The sequence below is a fragment of the Ostrea edulis genome, chromosome 6, assembly GCF_947568905.1.
Source record: "Ostrea edulis chromosome 6, xbOstEdul1.1, whole genome shotgun sequence".
NCBI lineage: Eukaryota > Metazoa > Mollusca > Bivalvia > Ostreida > Ostreidae > Ostrea > Ostrea edulis.
The window spans coordinates 16083149-16108214 of record NC_079169.1 but is presented as its reverse complement, the minus strand read 5'-3'; the positions used below and the strand labels follow the sequence as shown (position 1 = coordinate 16108214).

At 35.9% G+C, this 25066-nt stretch overlaps 2 protein-coding genes across 3 annotated transcripts in view; one reads left to right on the top strand and one right to left on the bottom strand.

Annotated features, from left to right (window-relative positions):
- The first annotated feature begins 997 nt into the window (after positions 1–997).
- On the top strand, positions 998–18473 carry LOC125683084 (uncharacterized). Its single transcript, XM_048923844.2, has 3 exons — positions 998–1132; positions 15959–16153; positions 17917–18473. The coding sequence occupies exons 1-3, from the start codon at positions 1100–1102 to the stop codon at positions 18142–18144; spliced, it is 456 nt and encodes a 151-aa protein (XP_048779801.1). The 5' UTR covers positions 998–1099; the 3' UTR covers positions 18145–18473.
- Positions 18474–20259: 1786 nt separating this feature from the next.
- LOC125683083 (aspartate--tRNA ligase, cytoplasmic-like) overlaps positions 20260–25066 on the bottom strand; it is a 32538-nt gene continuing 27731 nt past the window's right edge. The window contains exons 14-16 of one of the 2 annotated variants that reach the window (XR_008796206.1): positions 23151–23222; positions 20953–21083; positions 20810–20860 (exon numbers count right to left, since the gene is read on the bottom strand). Coding sequence is in view for 1 of the 2 variants with exons in the window: in XM_048923843.2 (XP_048779800.2) it covers positions 20769–20860; positions 23151–23222 (164 nt within the window). In the remaining variant the exon portion in view is untranslated. Of the gene's footprint in view, positions 20861–20952; positions 21084–23150; positions 23223–25066 lie in introns of both variants that reach the window. The other variant, XM_048923843.2, reaches the window with a different exon arrangement.

Sequence of the window (25066 nt, the reverse complement as noted above, 5' to 3'; positions counted from 1 at the left end):
ATATTTGAAATGTATATAATAGACCTGCATTGAAAGCGTGTCAAAAACTAAGCTTAAGATTTAAAATAAAATGTTTTAATAAAATGTTTACCTAACTACTCTACCTAAATATTTTGGGAGTGAAATAGTATAAACGCACATATTATATTTTGGCCACAGGCACTCGACGTTTTAAATATCTATAATAAAAAAAAAATTGTTTTCCTGTAAACATAATATTATGTTTACAGGAAGACAATTTTTTTTATTATAGATATTTAAAACGTCGAGTGCCTGTGATTTTGGCCTAGAGAGTGGGAAGTTGTGTTGAAGTTCCACACTGCATTTAGAGGACAGTTGTTTTTTTTTTAAGGTCTTGATTTGAAGTGCCAGGGCCTTTCCAAATGTGAAAAAAGCGACATTTGCTTGAAATTGGGGAAAATGTTCAATAGATAAAAGAAGTAGGGAGAAAACCAAACCAGTGCCTTAAGGAATAATTGGACTCCTTCTGACTTACATTTTGGTCAAAGCTTACCGCATTTAGATAAACAAAGACAATTTTTTTTAGACTTACTTAACAATTTTGAAGCAAAAATTGTAATCTACGAGCCTTTGAATATTTATAAACAATAAGGCTACCCTGCTTTCATTTGATTTCATTGTTTGGGAATTTGAAAGCAAAAATTGGGGGAAATACCTGCTTTTTAACATTGGCAATGAGGCCTTATTTCGGCCCCCTACATGCAGACTCTTAAGAAATCCCTGGAGAAACTCAAATTAATCACACTAGTGCACTCACTGTTTTTGGAGACGATCAGATTTTTCTCTTTAAAATAGACAAGAGGCCCAAACGCCATAACCATAACCTTTACATGGACAATGCATTTTGTTTTTCCTCTGTCTGAGAGAAAAGAAGTCTTTGATTGGTTGGTTGAATATTATTTAACGTACCGACCGAGAATATTTCACTCACTGCCTAGGTAATCTAGGTTCAGTGAATGCCTGTGACCGCGCTGGCGTGAAATTAAAGGGTCGGGCTCGTTATTTCACTACATTGGGAAGAAAGTGATAAAATCTAATATCCACAGTCGCACTCAGCTGGCCTGGGTAGGTCCGCTCTATGGTGAAATGCAATATTTACAATATTGTAAAGGTTCGTATATAGGAAAAAGTACCTATATATATATACATGTATATCCATATCCTGGACAATATATATATGTAAATATATATAGATATTATTTATATATATATATATATATATATATATATATATATATATATATATATATATATCAAAATACATTATTATTCATGTATATATATATGGAACGAGAGAGAGAGAGAGAGAGATTCAATATACCCTGGTGGTGAGGGCCTGTCCCAAACACAGGTATCTGAATTTTAAATATTAAAATAAATGGAATACTCATTTATGTACATAAAGTTTTTTTTTTAACATTATAACTTACATAGATCATTTATTTATTAGATTCAGATACCTGTGTCTCGAGACTATAAGCCAACACCACGAATTAAAGTCGGACACATTTCTGCCGAAATTTTTTTAGACACTTCGGCAATCTCTACCCAGAGTTGTTGTTCCATGCTTTCACACAGTGACATACTAACGTGGTACCCGAGGCATGCGCGGATCTAGACCCCCCCCCCCCCCCCCCCCAGGAATTTGCAAAGATAAAAGAATTACAATACAAGTCTCTTTAGCTAAATAACACTTCCTATCAGAAAACATCAATACATGACAAAAAGGTCGCCCGCATGGTGCAGTGGTTATATAGAGCATTTCCTTTGAGAGTTGGAAAATAAAGGATTGAACATTATATCACGGTTCGATTTTGTAAAAAGGTTTGACCCCCCCCCCCCCCCCCCCGGAAAAAAATTCTGGATCCGCGCCTGCGAGGCCTTCCGATGTTCAAAGGAGGTCTCGGGGTACCAGGCTGTGAGAGCAAGGAACAACAACCCTGGGTATAGATTAACACTTCATCCCCATCATTTTTTTCTTTTTGCCTTTATACATGTATTACATATCATGATATTACATTTTAACACAACATCTGTCATCACAGTACTTACATTGACACTTCGGCCCAATAACATTCCCCCCCCCCCCCCCCTTTTTTTTGGGGTGGATGAGTCAAGTATATTATCACCCGTATTTTCGGCTCTATTCATAGAATACATTTGACATTTCGGCCCATTCCCTGCCCTTGTATCATTCCTCCCACCAAGATATAGAACATTGACACATTGGCCCAATGACTCTATCCAAAGAGTACATTGACCTCCAGCAGTGATGATTCTGTTCCGCTATTTTGAATTTTGTCTCCCTTGTCTTGGAGCCTCAGAAGGGAGACAAAATAGGAAATAGTCTCGAGATTGTAGGACGGTGTTGTCGTGTCATTTTTATCTAGTAGCGAAAAATATCATTTATAAAATCATAGTTGTATACGATTTAGGCTTGTTTTAAAAAGGGATTTTTATTTATTTATTTCATTTTCTTTTTTCTTTTCTTATTTTGGTGTTTTTAAATTTTAATCTTTATCTCGTCCTGAGTGTTCTGATTACCTGTCTTGTCTGGGTGTTTGATTACCTGTCTGGGTGTTCTGATTACCTGTCTGGGTGTTTGAGTACCTGTCTGGGTGTTCTGATTACCTGTCTGGGTGTTCTGATTACCTGTCTGGGTGTTCTGATTACCTGTCTGGGTGTTCTGAGCAGACATGGGGTCAATTACATTCAAAGTAATCGATTATAATTACAGATTACATTGAAATTTATGATTACAATTACAGTTACAATTACATCTATTTTGAAATGTAATTGATTATAATTACAATTACTTAGAAAAGTAATCAATTACAATTACAGATTACTTTTAGATACTTTTGCTGAGCTTTATCTTTACTACCGCAAGGGTCCTACAATTGAAAACATAACAACTGTAAACATTTTTTATCATAACTTTATCTTAAAGTTATCTTATTTAGCTGTTATTTGTCTCATAATTAAAACCCACATATTATAAATATTCCAGGTGACATGTCACACTCTAGGGAACTTAGATAATAGCACCCAGTTTTCAGTGCACAAGTCGTTTGTTTAGTATCTGTCAATTAGTAGAAATTCACCTGTAGAGATCAAGTGTATCTAAACTGAATTCCAAGAAAGACAACCATGAGGTTTCTGTTTCTTTTTCATTAATGTAAATAAAAGGTGTATAAAACCTTCATCTTCCGATAGCCATTTTTGTTGTTGTTTTTGTTTTGTGGTTATGAAGGTTGGATTACCCCATCAGGAAATTTAATCAAACATTAAAACTTGATAAGACAACGGTGAAATCTATAGGCTGTTCCAAAAACAAATATGGGGGAGGGGTACATGGCCTGTTTTTTTTCAACTGAAAGAAGAAAAATCTATTCTACAACAGTGAATCTGAAAATTGCATGAGAGCCTTTTAATATAAAATTCAAATAGCAGCCATTAACAGCCATCATGAGATCAAAGCATTCTCTGGTGATCAATCTATTGAAGCCAATTTTTGTTTTGACTGTCCCTTCACTAGCATTTGTAATGTATATAATAAAAGGACATCTGTTATTATTTTGACTAAAACTAAAACAGGAAAACATTAATTTCAATAATTTTCCCTTTAGTTTCCATAATGATATGGTTTCATGCACCTTTAAATTAGGGAATTTTTTTGTAAAATAAAAATATAAAGCATATAGAATGAAATAAATTAATAAATGCATCTGATTTAAATGAATAAGATATCAAGAAATAATATTTATAAAAAAATCATTAGAAGAAAACTCGTTGATAATTAAAAAAATAAAAAACATGAAAAATATACAAAATTAATGAAAGTAATCAAAAAAGTAATCTAAAAATAATCATGATTACAGAGTAAAATTAATGTAATCGATTACAATTACATGTAATCTAAAAAGTACATGATTACAGATTACATTCGATTACATGAAAAACTGTAATCGATTACAGCCGATTACGATTACAGATTACGATTACCCCATCTCTGGTTCTGAGTACCTGTCAGGGTGTTCTGAGTACCTGTCTGTGTGTTCTGATTACCTGTCTTGGTGTTCTGATTACCTGTCTTGGTGTTCTGAGTACCTGTCTTGTCTTGGTGTTCTGATTACCTGTCTGGGTGTTCTGATTACCTGTCTGGGTGTTCTGATTACCTGTCTGGGTGTTCTGATTACCTGTCTGGGTGTTCTGAGTACCTGTCAGGGTGTTCTGATTACCTGTCTGGGTGTTCTGATTACCTGTCAGGGTGTTCTGAGTACCTGTCTGGGTGTTCTGAGTACCTGTCTGGGTGTTCTGAGTACCTGTCTGGGTGTTCTGAGTACCTGTCTGGGTGTTCTGATTACCTGTCTGCGTGTTCTGATTACCTGTCTTGTCTGGGTGTTCTGAGTACCTGTCTTGTCTGGGTGTTCTGAGTACCTGTCTTGTCTGGGTGTTCTGATTACCTGTCTGGGTGTTCTGATTACCTGTCTGGGTGATCTGATTACCTGTCTTGGTGTTCTGATTACCTGTCTGGGTGTTCTGAATACCTGTCTGGGTGTTCTGAGTACCTGTCTTGTCTGGGTGTTCTGAGTACCTGTCAGGGTGATCTGATTACCTGTCTGCATGTTCTGATTACCTGTCTGGGTGTTCTGAGTACCTGTCTGGGTGTTCTGATTACCTGTCTGGGTGTTCTGAGTACCTGTCTGGGTGTTCTGAGTACCTGTCTGGGTGTTCTGATTACCTGTCTGCGTGTTCTGATTACCTGTCTGGGTGTTCTGAGTACCTGTCTGGGTGTTCTGAGTACCCGTCTGACTGTCCGTCTGTATACAGATTTTCTTATGACACGGTCTTTCTTATTATACCATGACCTTGTGACCTTGGTCATATCCAGAACACTAAGATCGTGCTAGGCATTTCTGTGTAATGAGAATTCATTTTCAGTGATGTTGTTATTCTTTGGGACTAGGTTGGGATCACAATATGGGGTCAAAATTTTTCATGGGAATAAAGGTTGACAAAAAACAAACATCTCTTAAAAATCACAACATCTGAACAATGACAGGGCCAAGGTGACTCAGGTGAGCGATGTGGCCAATTTGCTTCTTGTTTTATATACCCCCCTCATCGCTAGCCACGGTTACTGAATCCGATAGTACCTACCCAACCTCAAAGTTATAAATGGAGACAATAGGCGTGGCTTGCGACGATACCTTGTCCTAAAGATGCTTCATATCAAATTTGAAAAGAATTGGAAGAGTAGCTTTCACGAAGAATTGGTAACCCACGGACGCAGAAGTCATGTCTACGATTTAGTAAATTGTATATATAAACAGTTTTAAAAAGATTTATTTAATCGTAGATACGATTATTTTTTCTGCTAAGTTAAAATGTCGCCAATATGCCGAGTAAAAGTAATGGATTGTCTTTCAATGCCTTTGATGTGTGGATATAGACGTAACGATGCACAAGCATGATTCATGTATTGTTTACGCATCTTGAGCTCTATATCATCTCTCATTGTGTCGCCTGCGTTACACGCAGTGGCGACATATAGGGATCACTATCCGTCGTCTTGTGTCGTCGTCTGGCGTCGTCGTCACAAAAAATTTCTGTCACAGTTTTCTCAAGAACCACATGGGGCAACTCCCTGATATTTGGCACAGAGCATCAGTGTGGCCAACTGTATTGTGTAAGACATTTTCGAATCTGTCGCTTATCAACTTCCTGTTTGCCGGGACTTAGAATTTTTTACAGCAAAAAAAAATTTTTGCTGAAGATTTTATTTTATGATTAACTGAAGGACAGTATTTTTATGTACAAAAGGACAGTATTTGTAATTCCCATACTGAAGGACAGTATATGTGATTTCAGAACAGCACTAATTATGATTTTTCTTGAGAAACAGTAAATTGGATATATAAAAAGACAACAAGACTAAGCAGTAAACCCAACAGATAATTACTTATGGTTATTACCATTGTCTTGAAGAGCACAGTAACAGGTTGATACATATTTTCAAACATATGTTTTCATTCAGTCTACATTTAATAAATGTCTTAATTTCAAACAGATTCTCCCACAAATTCCATTGCATAATAATGTCTCATCTTTCAATTTCAATTAAGTTATCGTTAAAGAATGTTTAGTAATTCTCAAAACCTTTAAAAGGAGTATTAAACTGACAAAAACCATTTGAATAATTTACTTTTTCAACATTATACGTGATATATTACATATAGAATGAACTAGCAGGCGACACATGTCTTCCGGGGAAGACTTAATACTGCGTATATATCTCTCAACTGATTCGATACGCAAGAGCTGGCTATGCATATGGTTATTTTTAAAATTGAGGCAAGCTACTGATAAACAAGTTGATGGTACAGGGGTTTCAACAGTCTCGTTTAAAGTCTGCATTTCGCAGATTCTATGGTTGTTATAACTATCTAGTTTGCCAATACAACTTATCATTGGGTTAAATGCTGTCTGACTTGTTTCATACCGATTGTCATCTTCGCTAGCCAAGGGTTTAAGGAGCGGATCGTAAATCCTTGGCTTGCGAAGATGACCGATTGTAACTTAAGACCGTTCGATCAAGATATAGGGCTCACAGCGGGTGTGACCGGTCGACAGGGGATGCTTGCTCCTCCTAGTTATCTGATCCCACCTCTGGTGTGTCCAGGGGTCCGTGTTTGCCCAACTATCTATTTTGTACTGCTTGTGGGATTTATGAGATTGATCACTGTTCATTATCTTCACCCTTCATCATATACTAGGCTACATATTTTTGTATTGGTATATATCAATCAACGATTCTTGAATGGCTAGTGGTAAAGTATAGACCCCTACCATTCTTACTCAGTATTACAGATCAATTTACTGATTCCTGTGTTTTGACACGCATATATAATTAGGTAATTAAATATGGCGGCACGGAGTCCGCAAATCCTGTATATAACGTTATTGATTTTTTTAGAACAGTAAGTAGAATATATACGTCTTACTTGGCATCGAGAAAACAATCTAAAAGTAGTTCCGAATGCTGATTGTCATACCAAACCATATTATACAAACATGAATTGCATAGTTTGTATAAAACCAATTAGAGACTAGAATACAAAAAAAAAAAAAGAATTAAAGTATTGTCTTTTATATACAGAATGGTTATGCAAACTAACAACCTCAACTTTATGACAAACGGATGATTTCAGCTCCCCTATCGTCAACTTCCCATATCTATGTAGCAATATTCCATTATCATCTACATGTACATATGGTGTTTATATCTCTCAACTGATTTGATACGCAAGAGCTGGTTATGCACATAATAAGTTTTTAAATCGAGGCAGGTTACTGACAAACAAGTTGATAATACAGGGGTTTCAACAGTCTCGTTTAAAGTCAGCATTTCGCAAATTTTATGGTCCTTATAACATCTAATTTGCCAATGCAACCTTTCATTGGGAACAAATGCTGTCTGACTTAATGCATACGATTGTTAGGCCGTTCTTGGCACATTGATTTTGACTAAGGATTACTCCGTTTACCTGATCAAGATATTAGGGCTCATGGCGGGTGTGACCGGTCGACAGGGGATGTTTACTCCTCCCAGGCACCTGATCCCACCTCTGGTGTGTCCAGGGGTCCGTGTTTGTCTGATCCCACCTCTGGTGTGTCCAGGGGTCCGTGTTTGTCTGATCCCACCTTTGGTGTGTCCAGGGGTCCGTGTTTGTTTGATCCCACCTCTGGTGTGTCCAGGGGTCCGTGTTTGTCTGATCCCACCTCTGGTGTGTCCAGGGGTCTGTGTTTGTTTGATCCCACCTCTGGTGTGTCCAGGGGTCCATGTTTGTCTGATCCCACCTCTGGTGTGTCCAGGGGTCCGTGTTTGCCCAACTCTGTATATTGTATTGCTTATTGGAGTTATGAGATTGATCACTGTTCTTTATCTTCACCTTCATAGGAGTTATGAGATTGATCACTGTTCGTTATCTTCATCTTTCAATTTTAAGATTGCATAACTATAGATGAAGATGAGAATACATGTAACAAATGATTTAGAAGTGAGAGAAAATAAGATAAATAACAAAGGAAGTCAGGAACATGCACAACTAAAATACAATATACTTTGAGTTGAGATATCTTGAGAACCTGAACATCCCATTACCTTTCAATTTAAGATTATTTACATTTACATTTTAGCAGTTTTGAGGTTTCTAGGATTCGATTACTTAATTTAGCAGTGAAAATTATTGAACAAATTAGAACAATTCAAACATACACTGTATGAGGCATATTTGAGATGTCTTTTAAGAACGGGTACCTGTAAAGTGCGAAACGAAACGAAGCAAAACCCACCGAAACGAAACAAAACGAAACAGATTTAATAACTGAACTCTTTTAATCATAATAATTAAGAATGGTATCTCAGGCCCCTGTGAAAGTTACCACATATAAATAAAATTCACCTCCGCTTTGATGTAGGCTTTCGGCTTGACTGATACAAAGTTTCAAAAGTTGGAAAGGATGGAGGGTGAGTAAGCACAAAGTATTTATCCGAAGTTGATTAAATACCATGTGCGATTAGTTTCGGATCCAATCTCAGAGGTTTGGGGAAACACGCTAAACAAGGGGTGGGGTCGCCGGCGTTGGATCCGCCTTTAGGCATAAATACATTTGTTTGAAGAACCTGGTGTCTGAGAAAGTTGAAAGCAGGAAGAGCTCTTAACTTCTTATTTTATATCTAACTGCTGAGGTGCGAGTACTTTCAATAATGGAAAAAATTAAATAGTATACCATATTATAAGAATGCAATTTGGTAATATATATACATGTACAGTGTATTAAAATTATTATTGATGTGTAGTAAGTCTAAAGATAACTCTATATATTTAGGGTGTTCCTAAGACAGGAGGTCAGCATTTTGTAAAATCAAAAGGCTTATGAACAAGGGAAACAGAAATTACAAACAGAACGGGAGGACATACTCAGAATCCACTGTTTGATATACTACATACAAATACACAATATCCACATGTATACATAGATTTGTCTTTAAAGCAAAATATACTGAAACATGTATTTATGCCCAAAGGCGGATCCAGCGCCAGCGACCCCACCCCTTGTTTAGAGTGTTTCCCCAGACCTCTGAGACTGTAACCTTCCGCTCTGAAAATTTATGGATCCGAAACTAATTGCACATGATATTTAATCAACTTCGGATATGTACTTTGTGCTTACTCATCCCCCCTTTTTCAACTTTTAAAACTTTGTATCAGTCAAGCCGAAAGCCTACATTAAAGTGAAGGCGAATTTTATTTATATTTATTATACTTTCATGTAAAATACTCGAATCTGATTGGTCGAGAAGCATTTGAAAAAACGTATTGTTACCCTCTGAGAACAGAAAGCATGCGCCCCGGGGTGATAATATCTAGCAACGGGTAACAGTACTTGACAACGGGTGATATTATAAAAAATTATCACATGCGTCAAATTTGTGTGCGTACGGTTTGCCGTAGATTGTTAGTGTTATACTATATGGACCCCCTAGAGGATCAGATACCCATGAGGAGCAACCATCCACTGTCGACCGGTTACACCCACCGTGAGCTCTATATCTTGATCGGGTAAACGGAGAAATGCACAGTCAAAAAATCAGTGTGTTAAGAACGGCCTCAGTACTTAGCAATTGGTATGAAATAGTCAGACAGCATTTGACCCATTGACAGGTTGTATAATATACCATTCTCCATTTACAAAACATGATCTTAATACAAATTTGGAAACTGCATTTTAAACTATATGTGCTTGTTTCTTCTTTTGCATTTAATAAACTATCTAGGAACTAGGAACTCTTTAACCCCGTTTTACCATTACTGAATTATTAATGATGATCCTTATAGATTTTCAGGTCAAAGGTCAAGGTCAAACTGCTGGTCTCTACCCCATGTGTTGTCCACTCAATAACTTTTGACCCCTATGCATGATAACTACCAAACTTGGTACAAGGGTTGCCCTTGGAGAGTAGATGAGCCCTATTGACCTTCAGGTCAATCGTCTGGTCTTAAGCCCATGTGTTGTCCGCTCAATATCTTTTGACCCCTTTGCTTCATAATAGCCAAAATTGATACAGAGGCTTTCCTTAGAGAGTAGATGATCCTTATGGATTTTCAGGTCATGTGGTCAAAGGTCAAGGTCAAACTGCTGGTCTTAACACCATGTGGTAGACCATGAGTTGTCCGCTCAATATCTAGAGAACCATTCACTTGATTGTAATGATATTTCATATGTGGGTTGGTTATAAAAAGAAGAGGACCCCTATTGTTTTTCAGGTCAAAAGGTTAAAGGTCAAGGGTCAATCTACTCTGGACATAGGAATATACTGTCCGCTCAATATCTTGAGAACCCTTTGCTTGACAGACATCAGACTTGGTACACTGGTACATCATCAGGAGAAAATGACACCTATTGATTTTGAGTTCACATGGTCAAAGGTCAAACTGTACATAGGAATATATTGACCACTGAATGTCTCAAGAATCCTTTGCTTGACAGACATCAAACTTGGTACACTGGTATATCTTTAGAAGATGACCCATATTGATTTTGAGGTCATGTGGTCAAAGGTCAAACTGGACATAGGAATATACTGTCCAGTCAATATCTTGAGAACCCTTTGCTTGACAGACATCGAACTTGGTACACTGGTACATCTTCAGGAAAAGATGACCCCTAATGATTTTGAGGTCACATGGTCAAAGGTCAAACTAGACATAGGAATATACTGTCCGGTCAATATCTTGGGAACCCTTTGCTTGACAGACTTCAAACTTGGTACATCATCAGGAGAAGATGAGTACTAATGAATTTGAGGTCACATGGTCAAAGGTCAAACTGGACATAGGAATATACTGTCCCTTCAATATCTTGAGAACCCTTTGCTTGACTGACATCAAACTTGGTACACTGGTACATCTTCAGGAGTTGATGACCTGTATTGATTTTTAGGTTACATGGTCAATCCACTCTTGACATAGGAAGATATTGTCTGCTCAATATTTTGAATTGATGATACTACTCTCAATTAAATGATGTGTGTGTGTATAACCCTTTTCAATTTTGCACCATGGGGGGCATATGTGTTTTACAAACATCTCTTGTTTTTTCATAATTGTTTTATTTACAAAATTTTCACTTCACACATATATCACTGTTCCATACATATGAGGGTCTATAAGATACGGGTCTACCAGGGGTGCAGGACCGTCACTATACTATTTTTGCTAGACTAACTAGGTGCATCATACTACTGTGCTAGACTAACTAGGTGCATCATACTATTGTGCTAGACTAACTAGGTGCATCATACTACTGTGCTAGACTAACTAGGTGCATCATACTATTGTACTAGACTAACTAGGTGCATCATACTATTGTACTAGACTAACTAGGTGCATCATACTTTTGTGCTAGACTAGCTAGGTGCATCATACTATTGTGCTAGACTAGCTAGGTGCATCATACTATTGTGCTAGACTAACTAGGTGCACCTACTTCCGAGGTGAAATTTACGAAAAACAAAAAATGCATATCGTATGCAAGATTTGAATTTTCAAACTTGAAAACTATGCAAATCTACATCATTCAATTAAAACACATTTGAAGTAATTTTTTATGGAGCACCAAATTAACATAAACTCAAATAATTGAAGATATCTTCAATTATTTGAAGATATCATCAATTCAATTATTGCTCTCTTTAATTGAATTAATGCGCGCATTAAATCAATTATTGCTCTCATCAAATGAATTAATGCGCGCTTCAATTCAATTATTGCTCTCTTCAATTCATTTGATGAGAACATCAATTCAGTAGAAATATTGCTCGCAATAATTAATTTAGAGCTCGGTATAACACCCAAAGTCAATAAAAGCGTGCAATTGAGGGTTTCAAAATCATAGTTTATCGACCATTCAAAATATATATGGTAACATGCGTTTATTAATGGTAAATATCTGTTGAACACTCACCTCAAATCGTTTCAAGTTAAGTATGACAGATTTTTTTTTACAGTCGGTCAAAGTATGGTATATTTTTCGAGATTTTTCTCACATGTAACCTTCGTTACCGAGTCCTTGACATGGTAATATGTAAGATAAACATTAATTTTCCATGTATTATTCCATAACTTGTATTGGAATTGACTGAGCATATATTTTTCTAATTTGCGAAAGACAATAAATACAGGTTTTCAAAGAAAATATTTAATCAACACAACAAGAAATTATCTGCTGTAAAAGTCAGCAATAAGATTTTAAGAGCGCAAAATAAACGACTTGATATCACTTTCAATATCTTTGAAATGGCAGAAAATAAAATTGATTAACAAATATTCTCGAACAGTTCAAAATGTATGAAACATGAAAACAAAAGACTAGTAATAGATATAGAACAATAGCTTTTTTGTATGTAAATGAAGTAGCGCTATAATTATGTAACGTATGTTTCAACACTTACACAACAGTACATCCATGAAAATATTATGCCAAAACGATGTCATCATCAGTTATTCTTTACGATTGATGTTGCAAAATCATAACGACATCACTTAATTCAATGGAAATACCAGTTTTAATAGAAATATAACGTAGACAAGCAAAAAAAATTACCAAATGTGTCTTTTCTTCTGAATTTGTTAATTTGCAATAAATATGCGATTAAAACAAAAGTAAAAGATTGATGTTTCGCTATATAAATTCCCATGATTCTTATAGAAATAACAGACACATATTTTGAAACCTGGATTGCTCTTTGTTATAATAAACAATGAAAGTAACGTATGTTTCTTATTTTTCCTTTCATTACTATAAACACATCATTTCTATTCAAAAAATGGAAATAATCATATTTACCCATTTCTAACAATCTGTTTACAATAATAATATAAAGAAAATGTTTAATTTCCCAACATTTTGATTAAATATATACCGAATCTTATGTTTTTGTTGCTTATTTTGGAATACCTTTCCATAGAAACTGTCAGTATAATCCACCACGCGGTGTTATGAATGAATATTTAACGTGAACCTTAAGACATAAATGTCCCCTATTAATTTTGAGGTCAAAAGGACAACGGTTAAACTACTCTGGACATACGCTATTGTCCGTTGAGAAATCTTTCCTTGATAGACATCAAACTTGAAACACTGGTGCCCCTTATGAATAGATGACCCCCATTGGATTCCAAGTCACAAGGTCAAAGGTCATACAAAATTACTCAAATGACCAGTTGCTTATAAGTATTTTGAGAGACAAAACTTACATGTATCATTATGGTAGCTTTTGACCGGTAGTTAAACCTTTATTTTCACTGTCTATACAGACATTCTACCTTTTCAGTATTGCCACAAGGGGAGCATATAATATTATTTCTAAAACATTTTTTTTATGGTTCTTATGTTTTAATACATTTGTTTTCATGGTAGTTATTCTGTACTTCTGCTCTCACAAGCGCCATTTCTGAAAAAATGAATAAAAAAAATTAAAAACAAGTAGAATAATATTACGTAACGGAATTTCTGGTAACATACGTTACACTCAGAAAAAATATTTTTGAATGATTTCTCTATAAGATTGCATAGAACAATCATCAGAGATTAGTCCCTTCATTTCTGAGATATATTATGAAAAGATGCTGAATTCTAGCAAATTGATAAATGTAGAGTTGCATAGTTACATGTATCACAAATAGGACAGTAGCAGAGAAAAACATGGCCTGTATTTCTTGCAGAGGATATCTGTATATGCTAGTGAATACGGAAACAATAACACATTTGTTTCTTCATAACATAGTTGATATTCAACAAACATATCATTAAAGATGATATTTTGTCAATATGTAGTTCAATATTTGATGTCTAATCAAGCATTTCATTAAGTAGCATACGTTACTTTGAGTAACGTATGTTACCAGCATTCTACTCGGTGTAATTCTTACACCAGAGGAATTTCGAGATATTTGGAATACGATATACATTCTTTGATATCAGAAGAACAAATTCAGACCAAAACATTCCATCTGCTTAATCAATATTGTATATCAAACATTGCAGTTGTTGTAACAGTACTTACCGTAAGAGAAAATTAATCCTAATTCTCAAAGTTTAACACGTATTGACTTTCAAACTCAAATGTTCATAGTAGACATTCATGTCGTATACCACATCATGCAGACAGAGAGCAAAAATACGCCGGAAATTGTTCTATCATTCCCTTTAATTAATTTCTCGGTAACGAATGTTACATCACGAATGTTACATCTTGACACGTTTGTCAAATTTCAGACCAACCTATGACTTCTGCAAAAGAAATGTTTACATTTTCATTCTCTGTACACTACGAGATTTTCATAAAAGAGGTAACATTTGCTCTGCAAATACGTTTTCATAAAAAGTTTATTGTATCGTATGTTACATTTCTAAAATCAGAATGCAAAATTTTGAGAATATAATGATGACTTCTCAATGCCACATCCAAATATCGCTTGATGAATATTTTCCCACAGTTTTTGAATATTTTAGCGCCAAAATAGATCAAAAACATAAAGATAATACGAAATCTTTGTCTATGCATTGGGTGTTTAATTGACCCTATGATCACATAATATAATCTGGCGACATGGAGTAATATATACACCACTGCTTAGAATCATACGCAAAAGGTGTTAAACTTTTATTGAATGAAAATTTAGGAAATACAAACGATATTAACGCAGAGAAAATTAAAAAACACGCTCTCAAATTTTTATATTTGCTTGTTCAATTTTAAAAATTGAGTCGGCGACAGTCACGTATGATACAAAATTAGGGTATCTACGCTTCCTACCAAGTTTATAAGTAAAGGGGAAATAAAAAGTATACCATGCCTAGGGAGGCTACGGGTCCATGAATGTATAGACACAAATTATATGATTTGATATAGCTTATTTTCTAATAAAGTGCCGACGACATCGATTGCACGCTTTTATTGACTTTGAGTGATAAATAATTTGATGATCTCTTTAATTCAATTGAAGATATCTTTAAATCATTTACAATGCTTTTGTATAAGGAATTAATGAGCGCATCAATTCTTTTAAAGAGAGCAACAATTCAATTAAAGATATCATTAATTCAATTGTGGATATGTTGAATTGAAGATATCTTTAATTATATAGTTGCTCTCTCTAAAAGAATTATTGCTCTCTTCAAATGAATTAAATATATCTTTAATTCAATTGAAGAGAACAATAATTGAATTAGTGCGCGCATTAAATCAATTATTGCTCTCATCAATTGATTTAATGCGCGCATTATATCAATTATTGCTCTCTTCAATTGAATTGTAGCGCGCATCAATTCAATTATTGATATCATTAATTCATTTGAAGAGATCATTAATTCAATTAAAGCGAGCTGAAGAATTAATGCTATCATCAATTCAATTAATGCGCGCAATAATTCAGAATTGAAGATATCATTAATTATTTGAAGATATCTTTAATTCAATTGTTGCGCGCATCAAATGAATTGATGATATCTTCAAATAATTGAAGATATCTTCAATTATTTGAGTTTATGTTGATTTGGCGCTCCATAATTTTTAGGCATGAAAAGCATTAAGTTTGCTTAATTCTTTAAGTAACATGCGATATAAATGTCCTTTAAGAGTCTTCGCCCGCGTTGAGTCCTATTTTTTCAGAGCTCTATGGATAATCCTAATCATTTTCCAGCTGAAGAAGAACAATCCATATAGTTGACATCCATTTGATATCTGCATGTGTGGATCTTCAATGTTGACGAGTCCAGTTGCTTCTCCGAGTGGTGTGATTCGGGTGGGCAATGTGCGCCAGCTGTTTGCCTTTTTTAATTGAAAACATTTTATGTATATCCCTAGGAATCCTATCATTACTGGAGAATTTACTGGAGATGTAAGCTATTACTGAGAAAGAACATTGCACTGAGTACTGCTCTGTCTAATCCGAAGGATGGGGGAGTGCCGCACAGAATGCCGGGAATTTATACATTCAAACAGAAAAGAAAGGTCATTTATCTGGGCATGTCGTCATGCGACATTCGAAACAGACTTAAGGTAATTTCATATTCATACAGAGGTTCCACTCGGTTTTTACCCAGTCTATACGAAAGACTTTGACATGTGCCGACTGGCAAAATTCATTACACCAATATCGTCCTCTTTCTACGTAGTATGCTGTGATAAATGAAAGTGTCTGAACTCACTCTGATACGGAAGCCGATAGGTGCCAGGGTATAGAATTAATATTTATTTAACTGGCGGCCGCCACTTAATTTATGTGGCAGCCGCCACTTATTAACTGGCGGCCGCCACTTATTATCTGGCGGCCGCCAGTTATTTTATCTGGCGGCCGCCACTTAATTCATATATGGAGGCTGCCAATTGCAAAAACAATGTAATTTAGAATAGTACGCAAACACGCAGCATCGTTTTTCAAAGTGTATAGGGACAGTCGGATAAGAAATTGTCTTCTACAATTGTTGACAAGCAAAAAAGAAACCTAAAATGTCTCTTTTGTCCAAACTTCGTACTCCTAAATTGGAGGGAGGGGGCTCCGTTCATTCTTCAGTTGATCAGTTCATTCATTATTACATTTTTACCATTCATTACTACCACCAAAAGAGTGGGATGGGGGCCAATCCGCCAATTAATCTTATTTCACATATGAAAATAATTATAGTTTGCATGTGAAAATAATAGAAATTGACGTTGTCAAAAAAATGGAGGGTCAGCCCCGTGGTTCTACGTATTTAACAGTACAATCGAAACACAATAATTTAATGCTCTTAATTGTATACATATATATCACATACATATTACTAAGCATTGGGAAGGATTGCACCCTTTTCATTTTGAGAGAGAGATGGAGAAAGAGAGAGGAATTGAATAACTGGTGACAGCCATATAAAAGATTTCATTTGAGTCTCGGCCGCCATATAAATTAACTGGCGGCCGCCATATAAATTAACTGGCGGCCGCCAGATAATAAGTGGCGGCTGCCAGTTAAATTAAGTGGCGGCCGCCAGATAAATTAAGTGGCGGCCGCCACTTGATTTATATGGCGGCCGCCAGATAATAAGTGGCGGCCGCCAGATAATAAGTGGCAGCCGCCAGTTAAATAAATATTTTAATTCTATACCCTGGCACCTATCGGCTTCCGTACTCTGAAGTGTTAGGATTAAATACATACGTGACGTTTCTCAACGATACATATAATATTTCGTGACATCTCACGTACAAATTCACTTGCGTTCTATCTCATTTCCACAACAACAAAATATTGGGGTATATTTCCATGGATATAGCATATTTTGACAGTTCCTGGTAGTTGCAAGTAAAATGTCAAAGTTAACTCGAATATATTATAGCAAGTTGTATTTTACAATCGGGTATCGAACCCGGGAACCTTCGCATTCCAACCACTTATACCCAGGCTGATCGACAAAGTATCATACAAGAACTCTTCATTCAATAATTTATTTTCTGAAATGCATTGGTCATTAAATACTTGTTATAAATTAAGACCTTTATTTGAATATCATAACCCTTGTAAAGAATGATTTCACGACACTTCACATAAAACAAAAATCTAACAGGTTTCTTTCCCCCCCCCCCCCCCCCCCCCCCCCCCCCATTAATGTAATAATTGGTACAAGACTTATCAGTATACTCTGAATTTCCATTCACCTCTCACTTGTAACGCAATGAGAGCGAGATTAATACAAGTCTTTTGGCTTGTTTCTCAATCTAGGAAAGCCTAGATTTTTTTCTACTGAATATATAACAATGTTAATCAATTTTCTCTCAATTTTCAATAGGCACATGTCAACAACAATGATCATCAAGAAGTAGGCCTGTATCTGCAGAAATGGCACCTCAGGGCCATAACAATTTCCTGGGTGCAGGAGACCAATGCTGGTACGAAGGAGAAACAATACATGGAGATGATCACCAACTTGCAAGGCAATGCACCAATTCTCAACAAGACATCAGGAAACTCAAAGAAAAGTTCCCCCAAAAAATTGCTATGGAGAATTCTTAAATAAGTGATTGCAAGAACACCACACACATATTAGTTGAGACCAGGTGTAGGCTTTTCAATGCAAATGAAAATAAAAAATACAGATCCAGTACTTTTGAATCAAATAAATAATTCACATGAAATTCCTATCAAGCGAAGCAGAGTGAACACAGATACTGTTAAAAATGACTCAGATCGTACTATATGACATCATGCAATGACATCACATGGACTGTGAATATCGGATTTATACAAAATAAAAGGGCATGTGCTAGAAATGTTTTGTCAATGAATTCTTTTATAAGGTGTCTGGAATAAAATATGCAAATCAATGTTTTTGCTGTGCAAATCCTCTGACATTTTATCATTATTTTAAGTAAATGAGTTTCGTTCATGAGTGAGTTATAAGACTTAAAATCTGAATCACAATTTAAACCATGAACAGATGACATTTTTGCAACAATGATTATCAATAAGCTCATAACAATATTGCTTTAAAATTTAGTGTATATACCCTTGTGCTGGTATCATTGTTTTTTGTCGGTAGTTAGCAATGCATCACTTTATAGTCAAAACTTAGCAGTACCCATCACATACTACCAATATTTACACAAACAAGCTCGACCATAAATATCTCATTCGTGCGAGATGACGCATTTGTGCACTATAACTTGTTTTCCATCGGGAAGTGCTATGGATTTATATCTACTTTTACAAAGTATGCACCCATCCATGCACACACACACACTCACATATATACAGTACAGTGCATGCAACAAGACGAGGATACAAAAAGTGGTGAAAAGTTCATTTACATTTCCCTCTCTGGAAGAACAATTAAAATCCTGTTTAAAAGGCGCTTCCAAGGGGCTAAGAAGACCTAAATGCCTATGACAATTTGCATTGCATGAGTGTATTTGTGTATCCTATTGAAGTTTATTATCCAAATCCTATTTATCTTCTGCTTGTTATAAGTTATACTACATGTCTACACTTGTACAGGATGAAACAAATACAAACATTTAATTTGTACTGCTATATATAGTAAACTCAACCTCTCAACGGCATTTTCTCCCATTATTGAATGTCTTCAAGAAATTCACAATGTGTATGTTTATCATCAGTTAACTTCACACCCCACACTTTATGTGAACTGCACACCCCTTGTCAGTGAACATGCCCAGCTTCACATCCCACACTTTATGTGAACTGCACACCTCTTGTCAGTGAACACATCCAGCTTCACATCTCCACTCATGTGAACTGCACACCCCTTGTCAGTGAACACACCCTCACACTCATGTGAACTGCACACCCCTTGTAAAAGAACATGCCTAGCTTCACCCCCCATACTCATGTGAACTGCACACCCCTTGTCAGTGATGCCCAGCTTCACACACACACACACCCACTCATGTGAACTGCACACCCCTTGTCAGTGAACACGTCCAGCTTCACATCTCCACCCATGTGAACTGCACATCCCTTGTCAGTGAACATGCTCAGCTTCACATATCCATACTCATGTGAACTGCACACTCCTTGTCAGTGAACACACCCAACTTCACATCCCACACTTCATGTGAACTGCACACCCCTTGTCAATGAACACGCCCAGCTTCACACCCCACACTTTATGTGAACTGCATACCCCTTGTCAGTGAACATGCCAAGCTTAACATCCCACACTTTGCGAACTGCAAACTCCTTGTCAGTGAACATGCCCAGCTTCACATCCCACACTTTATGTGAACTGCATACCCCTTGTCAGTGAACATGCCCAGCTTCACACATCCATACTCATGTGAACTGCACACTCCTTGTCAGTGAACACACCCAGCTTCACATCCCACACTATATGTGAACGGCACACCCCTTGTCTGTGGACATGCCCAACTTCACACTCCCACTCATGTGAACTGCACACCCCTTGTTAGTGAACATGCCCAGCTTGTCTGTGGGAGGATGCCTTGTGGTAAATTTTGGTCTTAGCAGGTGAGAATAACGAGGTCTGGGGTTTGTACAAGTTAAACAGCACCATATCACAACAGAGAATATGACCAATATTCTGTCAGTTTTCAATAAATTCTGTTTGTTCTTCTTTAAGTAATGGCCACTCTTTGGAAACATCACACACATGTATAAATAAAATTTTTAATTTTTACAATTGTGTAAAATGACAGTTGAGATATAGTGGAATCACAGGAGATGAAGAAAGAAGATCGTTTTAAATCTTCATTTTCATAATTAAGTGCACCCATTTGACCTTTTTGCATTTAAAATTCATTTTGTTGGTTCAGATATATATGATTATAAGCCTTTGGCAAAGGTGAGATTACTATTGTATTTCAAAATATTGCAATACATTGATAATTTAGCACAGTAAGTGTACATAGTACAGAATTAAGCTGTTAACATAAATTGTGACAAATGCATCAAAAATGAGACTTGTCCAATATGCTACTGAAGTCCTTGTAGTAACAGTTTTGAAATACTCAACACAGAACTCTAATTATGTCTTGAAAATTTTGAGTTGGTAACCATTTCCTGCATATTTAATACAAAACTGACACTATAGCCACACAGATTAAATGTTTGAAATCTTTAGATGCTGCACCATTGCTTGTGTAGGAATCCATTCTAAGGACATTATGGTGTCAGTCGTTTTGGGTCCCTTGGAAATAGAGATGTTTTCCTGATATTGTCAAGTCCCAGATATAACATTGTTACTCGTTCCATACCTGCAAAAGGTGAGGCATTCATATGACAAGTAAGTACATCCAATGATTTCAAAGAAATGTTCAATTTGCTTCGATTTTATGTGTGTACTTGCAAATTAATATTTGCTTCTTCAAGTCCATGGGCCATAACTCTGATGAAATTAAGTCCATTGAAAAGAACCATACTGTATCTCTTCCAATATACAAATAAATTCCTACAGTAAGGTGAATACTCAATGTATTGCTGAAATTAGGTTAATATGAAACTTTTTATCTCTTTAGTACACAGTTGCCCACTCATGTCTTAACAAAACTAATGTATACAGGGTATCTAATATTTATCAAATTTTTGTATTTTTTGAGCTGCCTATGATCTCTACTTGAATTGAGGCCACCCCTTAGTGTACAAGTGCTTACCCAAAATGCATCACAACTTCTGCTTCAGTTTGTGAGGTTTACAACCCCAAAGCAGAGAGTGGGGGGGGGGGGGTGTAAGTATACATACATGTATATCGTAAACATTGGTTTTGCATTTTAAAAACCTTCAGTTTACTTTAATATCTACACTTAACTGCATCAACTTGTTGCAGATTTGGGGTGGGATATAGAGCAATGTTTCCAAACGCAACTGGCTACGGATCCCTTGACGGCAGAAACATTGGTTCTGCTGATGGGCTGACATTTTGTCTCCCCACAGGGAGTCGCAATTATCACAGCGTTTCCCTTGGTAGAGACTTCAGATGAAGGATCTGAACACTGAATATTCCCCTCAGTGGAGACTCCTATTGCTGGGTGCTGTGATAGTGGCTGGCTGATTTACAGTTGAACGTGGCCAATTTTTTCTCTATCATTTTATTGATGATAGCCTGTTTTTCCTCCGACCATTTCTTGCTGATGATGCAAGGTAATAGCAAGTTCTATGTTGAAAACATTATGATTGGTCATCAAGTGTAGTCATTTCTCTATTTTCCACACAAATCTTGTAGCTTACATTACTCTTTGACATATTGAGATCATAGGCAAATAAATTCGCTTAGAAAAATAATGTGGTTTCCTCACAAAACACCCAAATAAAACTGAAGCAGAAGTTGTGATGCATTTTGGGTATGCATTTGTACACTAAGGGATGGTCTTAAAAGTTCAGGCAGATATCTTAGGCTGCCAAAGAAAAATATAAAAATTTGATGCAGGTAAGTATAGATATTGAAGTAAACTTAATCATAATCTGCAACTTATCCTTAACCAACTAAAACACATACATGTACACACACCAAAAAATTAATAATCAGCTCAATATATGCAACCATATCTAAAACTAAATTTTAAAAACTGCAATACTAAAATTTTGAAAGTCCAAGGGTTGTAACTCCACTGAAAGTTGATCAATTGGAGGAAAAGTACAGTAATGCAGATATATCTTGGGAACAATCGTTAAATTGTTCTAAACTTGAACATTTCCATACTGATTGTTTCTGCCTTTGCTATCTCTATTAATTGTAATGATAACCATTTCCCCAGGAATGTGTTGCAGTTGTGACCAGTGCATGTTTCAATCTTGACGAATATATTGGGTCTATCTTAACAGCTGGAAATTCTGACAGAAATGGAAGTAAAATATAAATAGAAGAAATAGAGTTAATTTTTCAAAATACACACGGTATGAAGTGTTACACTTCACGCTGTCCGACTTTTCTAACACGCTTCATGAAGCGTGCCGGCGTCAAGCATCACAGTTCTTACTCTCAGGTATTTTTAAAAATGAAAATTTATTTATTTCTTCATTAAATAATTCATAACAAATTTGCCAAATTGTAGATACTAATTTCTTTTTAAATAAGAAAGTTCAGTTTCATTTAGGAACATTTAGGTGCCCTGGGGATAGAAAATTTAAGCCTGAACTGTGGGAATCGGAGATCATTTGATTTCTTTATTCATGACAATTCATTGCCAACTTTCACAGGATCATGGACTTATAACCAGTCATAGCTTCACTGATCAATTCAGGATACACTAAAATTGTGACTCATCTGCTCGATACTAGCAGACAGAGTATTCGAGATAAACTGAATATGTGACTCATCTGTTCAATATTAGCTGACAGAGTATTCGAGATAAACTTCATCTGTGACTCATCTGTTCAATATTAGCAGACAGAGTAACAAAAAGTTCACAAAACTACAACTAAATGATGGATAAATGGAAAGTAGAAACACTAAAAAATCATGCTTTACATAATTAATCAAATAACAGCAAATACTGATCAAGAATTCAAAGAAGAAATGATTAGGTCACTGAAGGTGAAGATACTTGCCTATACCACCGCCTGCATGGGGAGGGGCTCCGTATTTAAATGAGTCAATGTAGGACTTGATAGTCTCTAGACCTAAAGAGTAAAAGTCAAAAATAAAAGGGGATAAAACAGGTGAATACACTCTGAACAATGGTTACCAGTAAAATTTGTGAGGGCTTGTATACATGTAAGATGCATTGTACAAAGAAATGTCAAGATGTTTTAATATCCCTCATTAAAGTTCAATAAATCTCATCATATCATAAAATTCTGACTTTTATATTCTCTCAACTTTGCCACTGTGAAAAGACTCTTTTCCCTTAATGAAACAGCAGTTGTGAAATCAACGCTGTATCTTAAGATTAGTACATGGATACCACTGGAAAATCTCATTAAAGAAGAGGCCCATGGGCCACAATGCTCACCTGAGTCAGCTTGGCCCCGCTGTTCTTCAGATGAATTGTAAAAGATTCTCATGAAATTTTTTTTTTACCACATAGATGTTTTGCATATACAGTATTGCCATATTGAATTTACCAAATTATATAATGCATGTCAAAGGTCATAGGGGAAAACAATGTCATCATGGACACAGTATTTTAACATATATACGATCTACTGCTTTCTTTCCACACTGTTTCGTAATTTTTTTCTAATATTTTGCCACGATTTGTTTGTACATAATGGATACAGAGGATCAAATGTTTACTTTAGCAGATTTTTTTTGAAAGTTCCTGTTTTGAGAAATTATTTGTCATGTCATGTTACGGGTGCACTTAGTTGCTTTTTACAGCTATGGTGATATTTTGACCTCATTCTAGCTCCATGAGATCAAGACTTAACTGAACTTTAATCCACACAACATGGGGAAGTTTCAATATCAATATTACTAACATGGCCTTGTTTTATTGAAGATTTTCCCCCTGTATTCATGTATGAAAAATGTAATCCCCTATTTTAGCCCCACCCAAACTCCAATGTACACAATTTGAAGGGAAAAAAGCAACTTTTATTTCATGCCACTTTGGAATGTTTGCATACTCCTATGATTTAGTGTCACCCTGCTACTCTGGAGAATTTAGCCCCATCCTAGCCCAAGGGACCATGATAAAATATTAATTTCCACTACTGTAAAAGTGGTTATTTACACATGGAGGAAATTTACACTACGTGTTCACATAACAAGCACGTAAATTTCCCCCATGCATATAGTTATTAATATTTGATATAATATATATTATATTCATTTACTGCATATTTTCCCCAACAAATAATGTCAGACATGGAAAAACGTGTACTTAACCCCCAGCGTAAACATCCACTTTTACTCCCACAGGCCTTATTGGTCACCGGAGTACTAGTGAAAAAGTATCACTGCCACAGGCCTTATTGTTCACCTGAGTACTAGTGAAAAAGTATCACTAATCCCAAGGGCTATAAAATCTAGAAAAAATTTCCTGTTTTGAATATTCAAGCTAAATTCTAATGTTCAGCAACAGTATAGAACAAGATGTGTTCTTAAAACTTCACTGCCTTCAAATGTATATATACTGATGAGAAGCTTTATATAATATAATATGTGTATTAACATTAAAACATTAAAAGATATGAATAATTTTGACCCATCCTAGAGTCAAAACCCTGGGTTGTGAAATTCACCATTTTTTGTACATCCTTTTCTGCTATTTCTAAGTATGAAATTAAAAATTTTGGTAGAGGTCTTCCTGCTCTACATCACTATGCATTTACTTTCTCTTAAACATGTGCGGTTGTAGAGAAGAATTTTGAAAATTGGTCAATTTTGGGCAGTTTTTGCCCCGCCCCTAAGGCCCCAGGGATGCAGGAATCCTGAAATTTACAATTTATGTCCCCCGTGTCCTAAAGATGCTTCATACCAAATTTGAAAAGAACTGGAATGGCGTTATGAAGAAGAAGTT

Coding starts and splice junctions, on each gene's coding strand:
- LOC125683084 (XM_048923844.2), top strand. CDS start 1,100: ATGGTGAAATGCAATATTTACAATATTGTAAAG. Junction 1,133..15,958: donor ATATTTACAATATTGTAAAG/GTTCGTATATAG, acceptor GTATATCCCTAG/GAATCCTATCATTACTGGAG. Junction 16,154..17,916: donor ACATTCGAAACAGACTTAAG/GTAATTTCATAT, acceptor AATTTTCAATAG/GCACATGTCAACAACAATGA.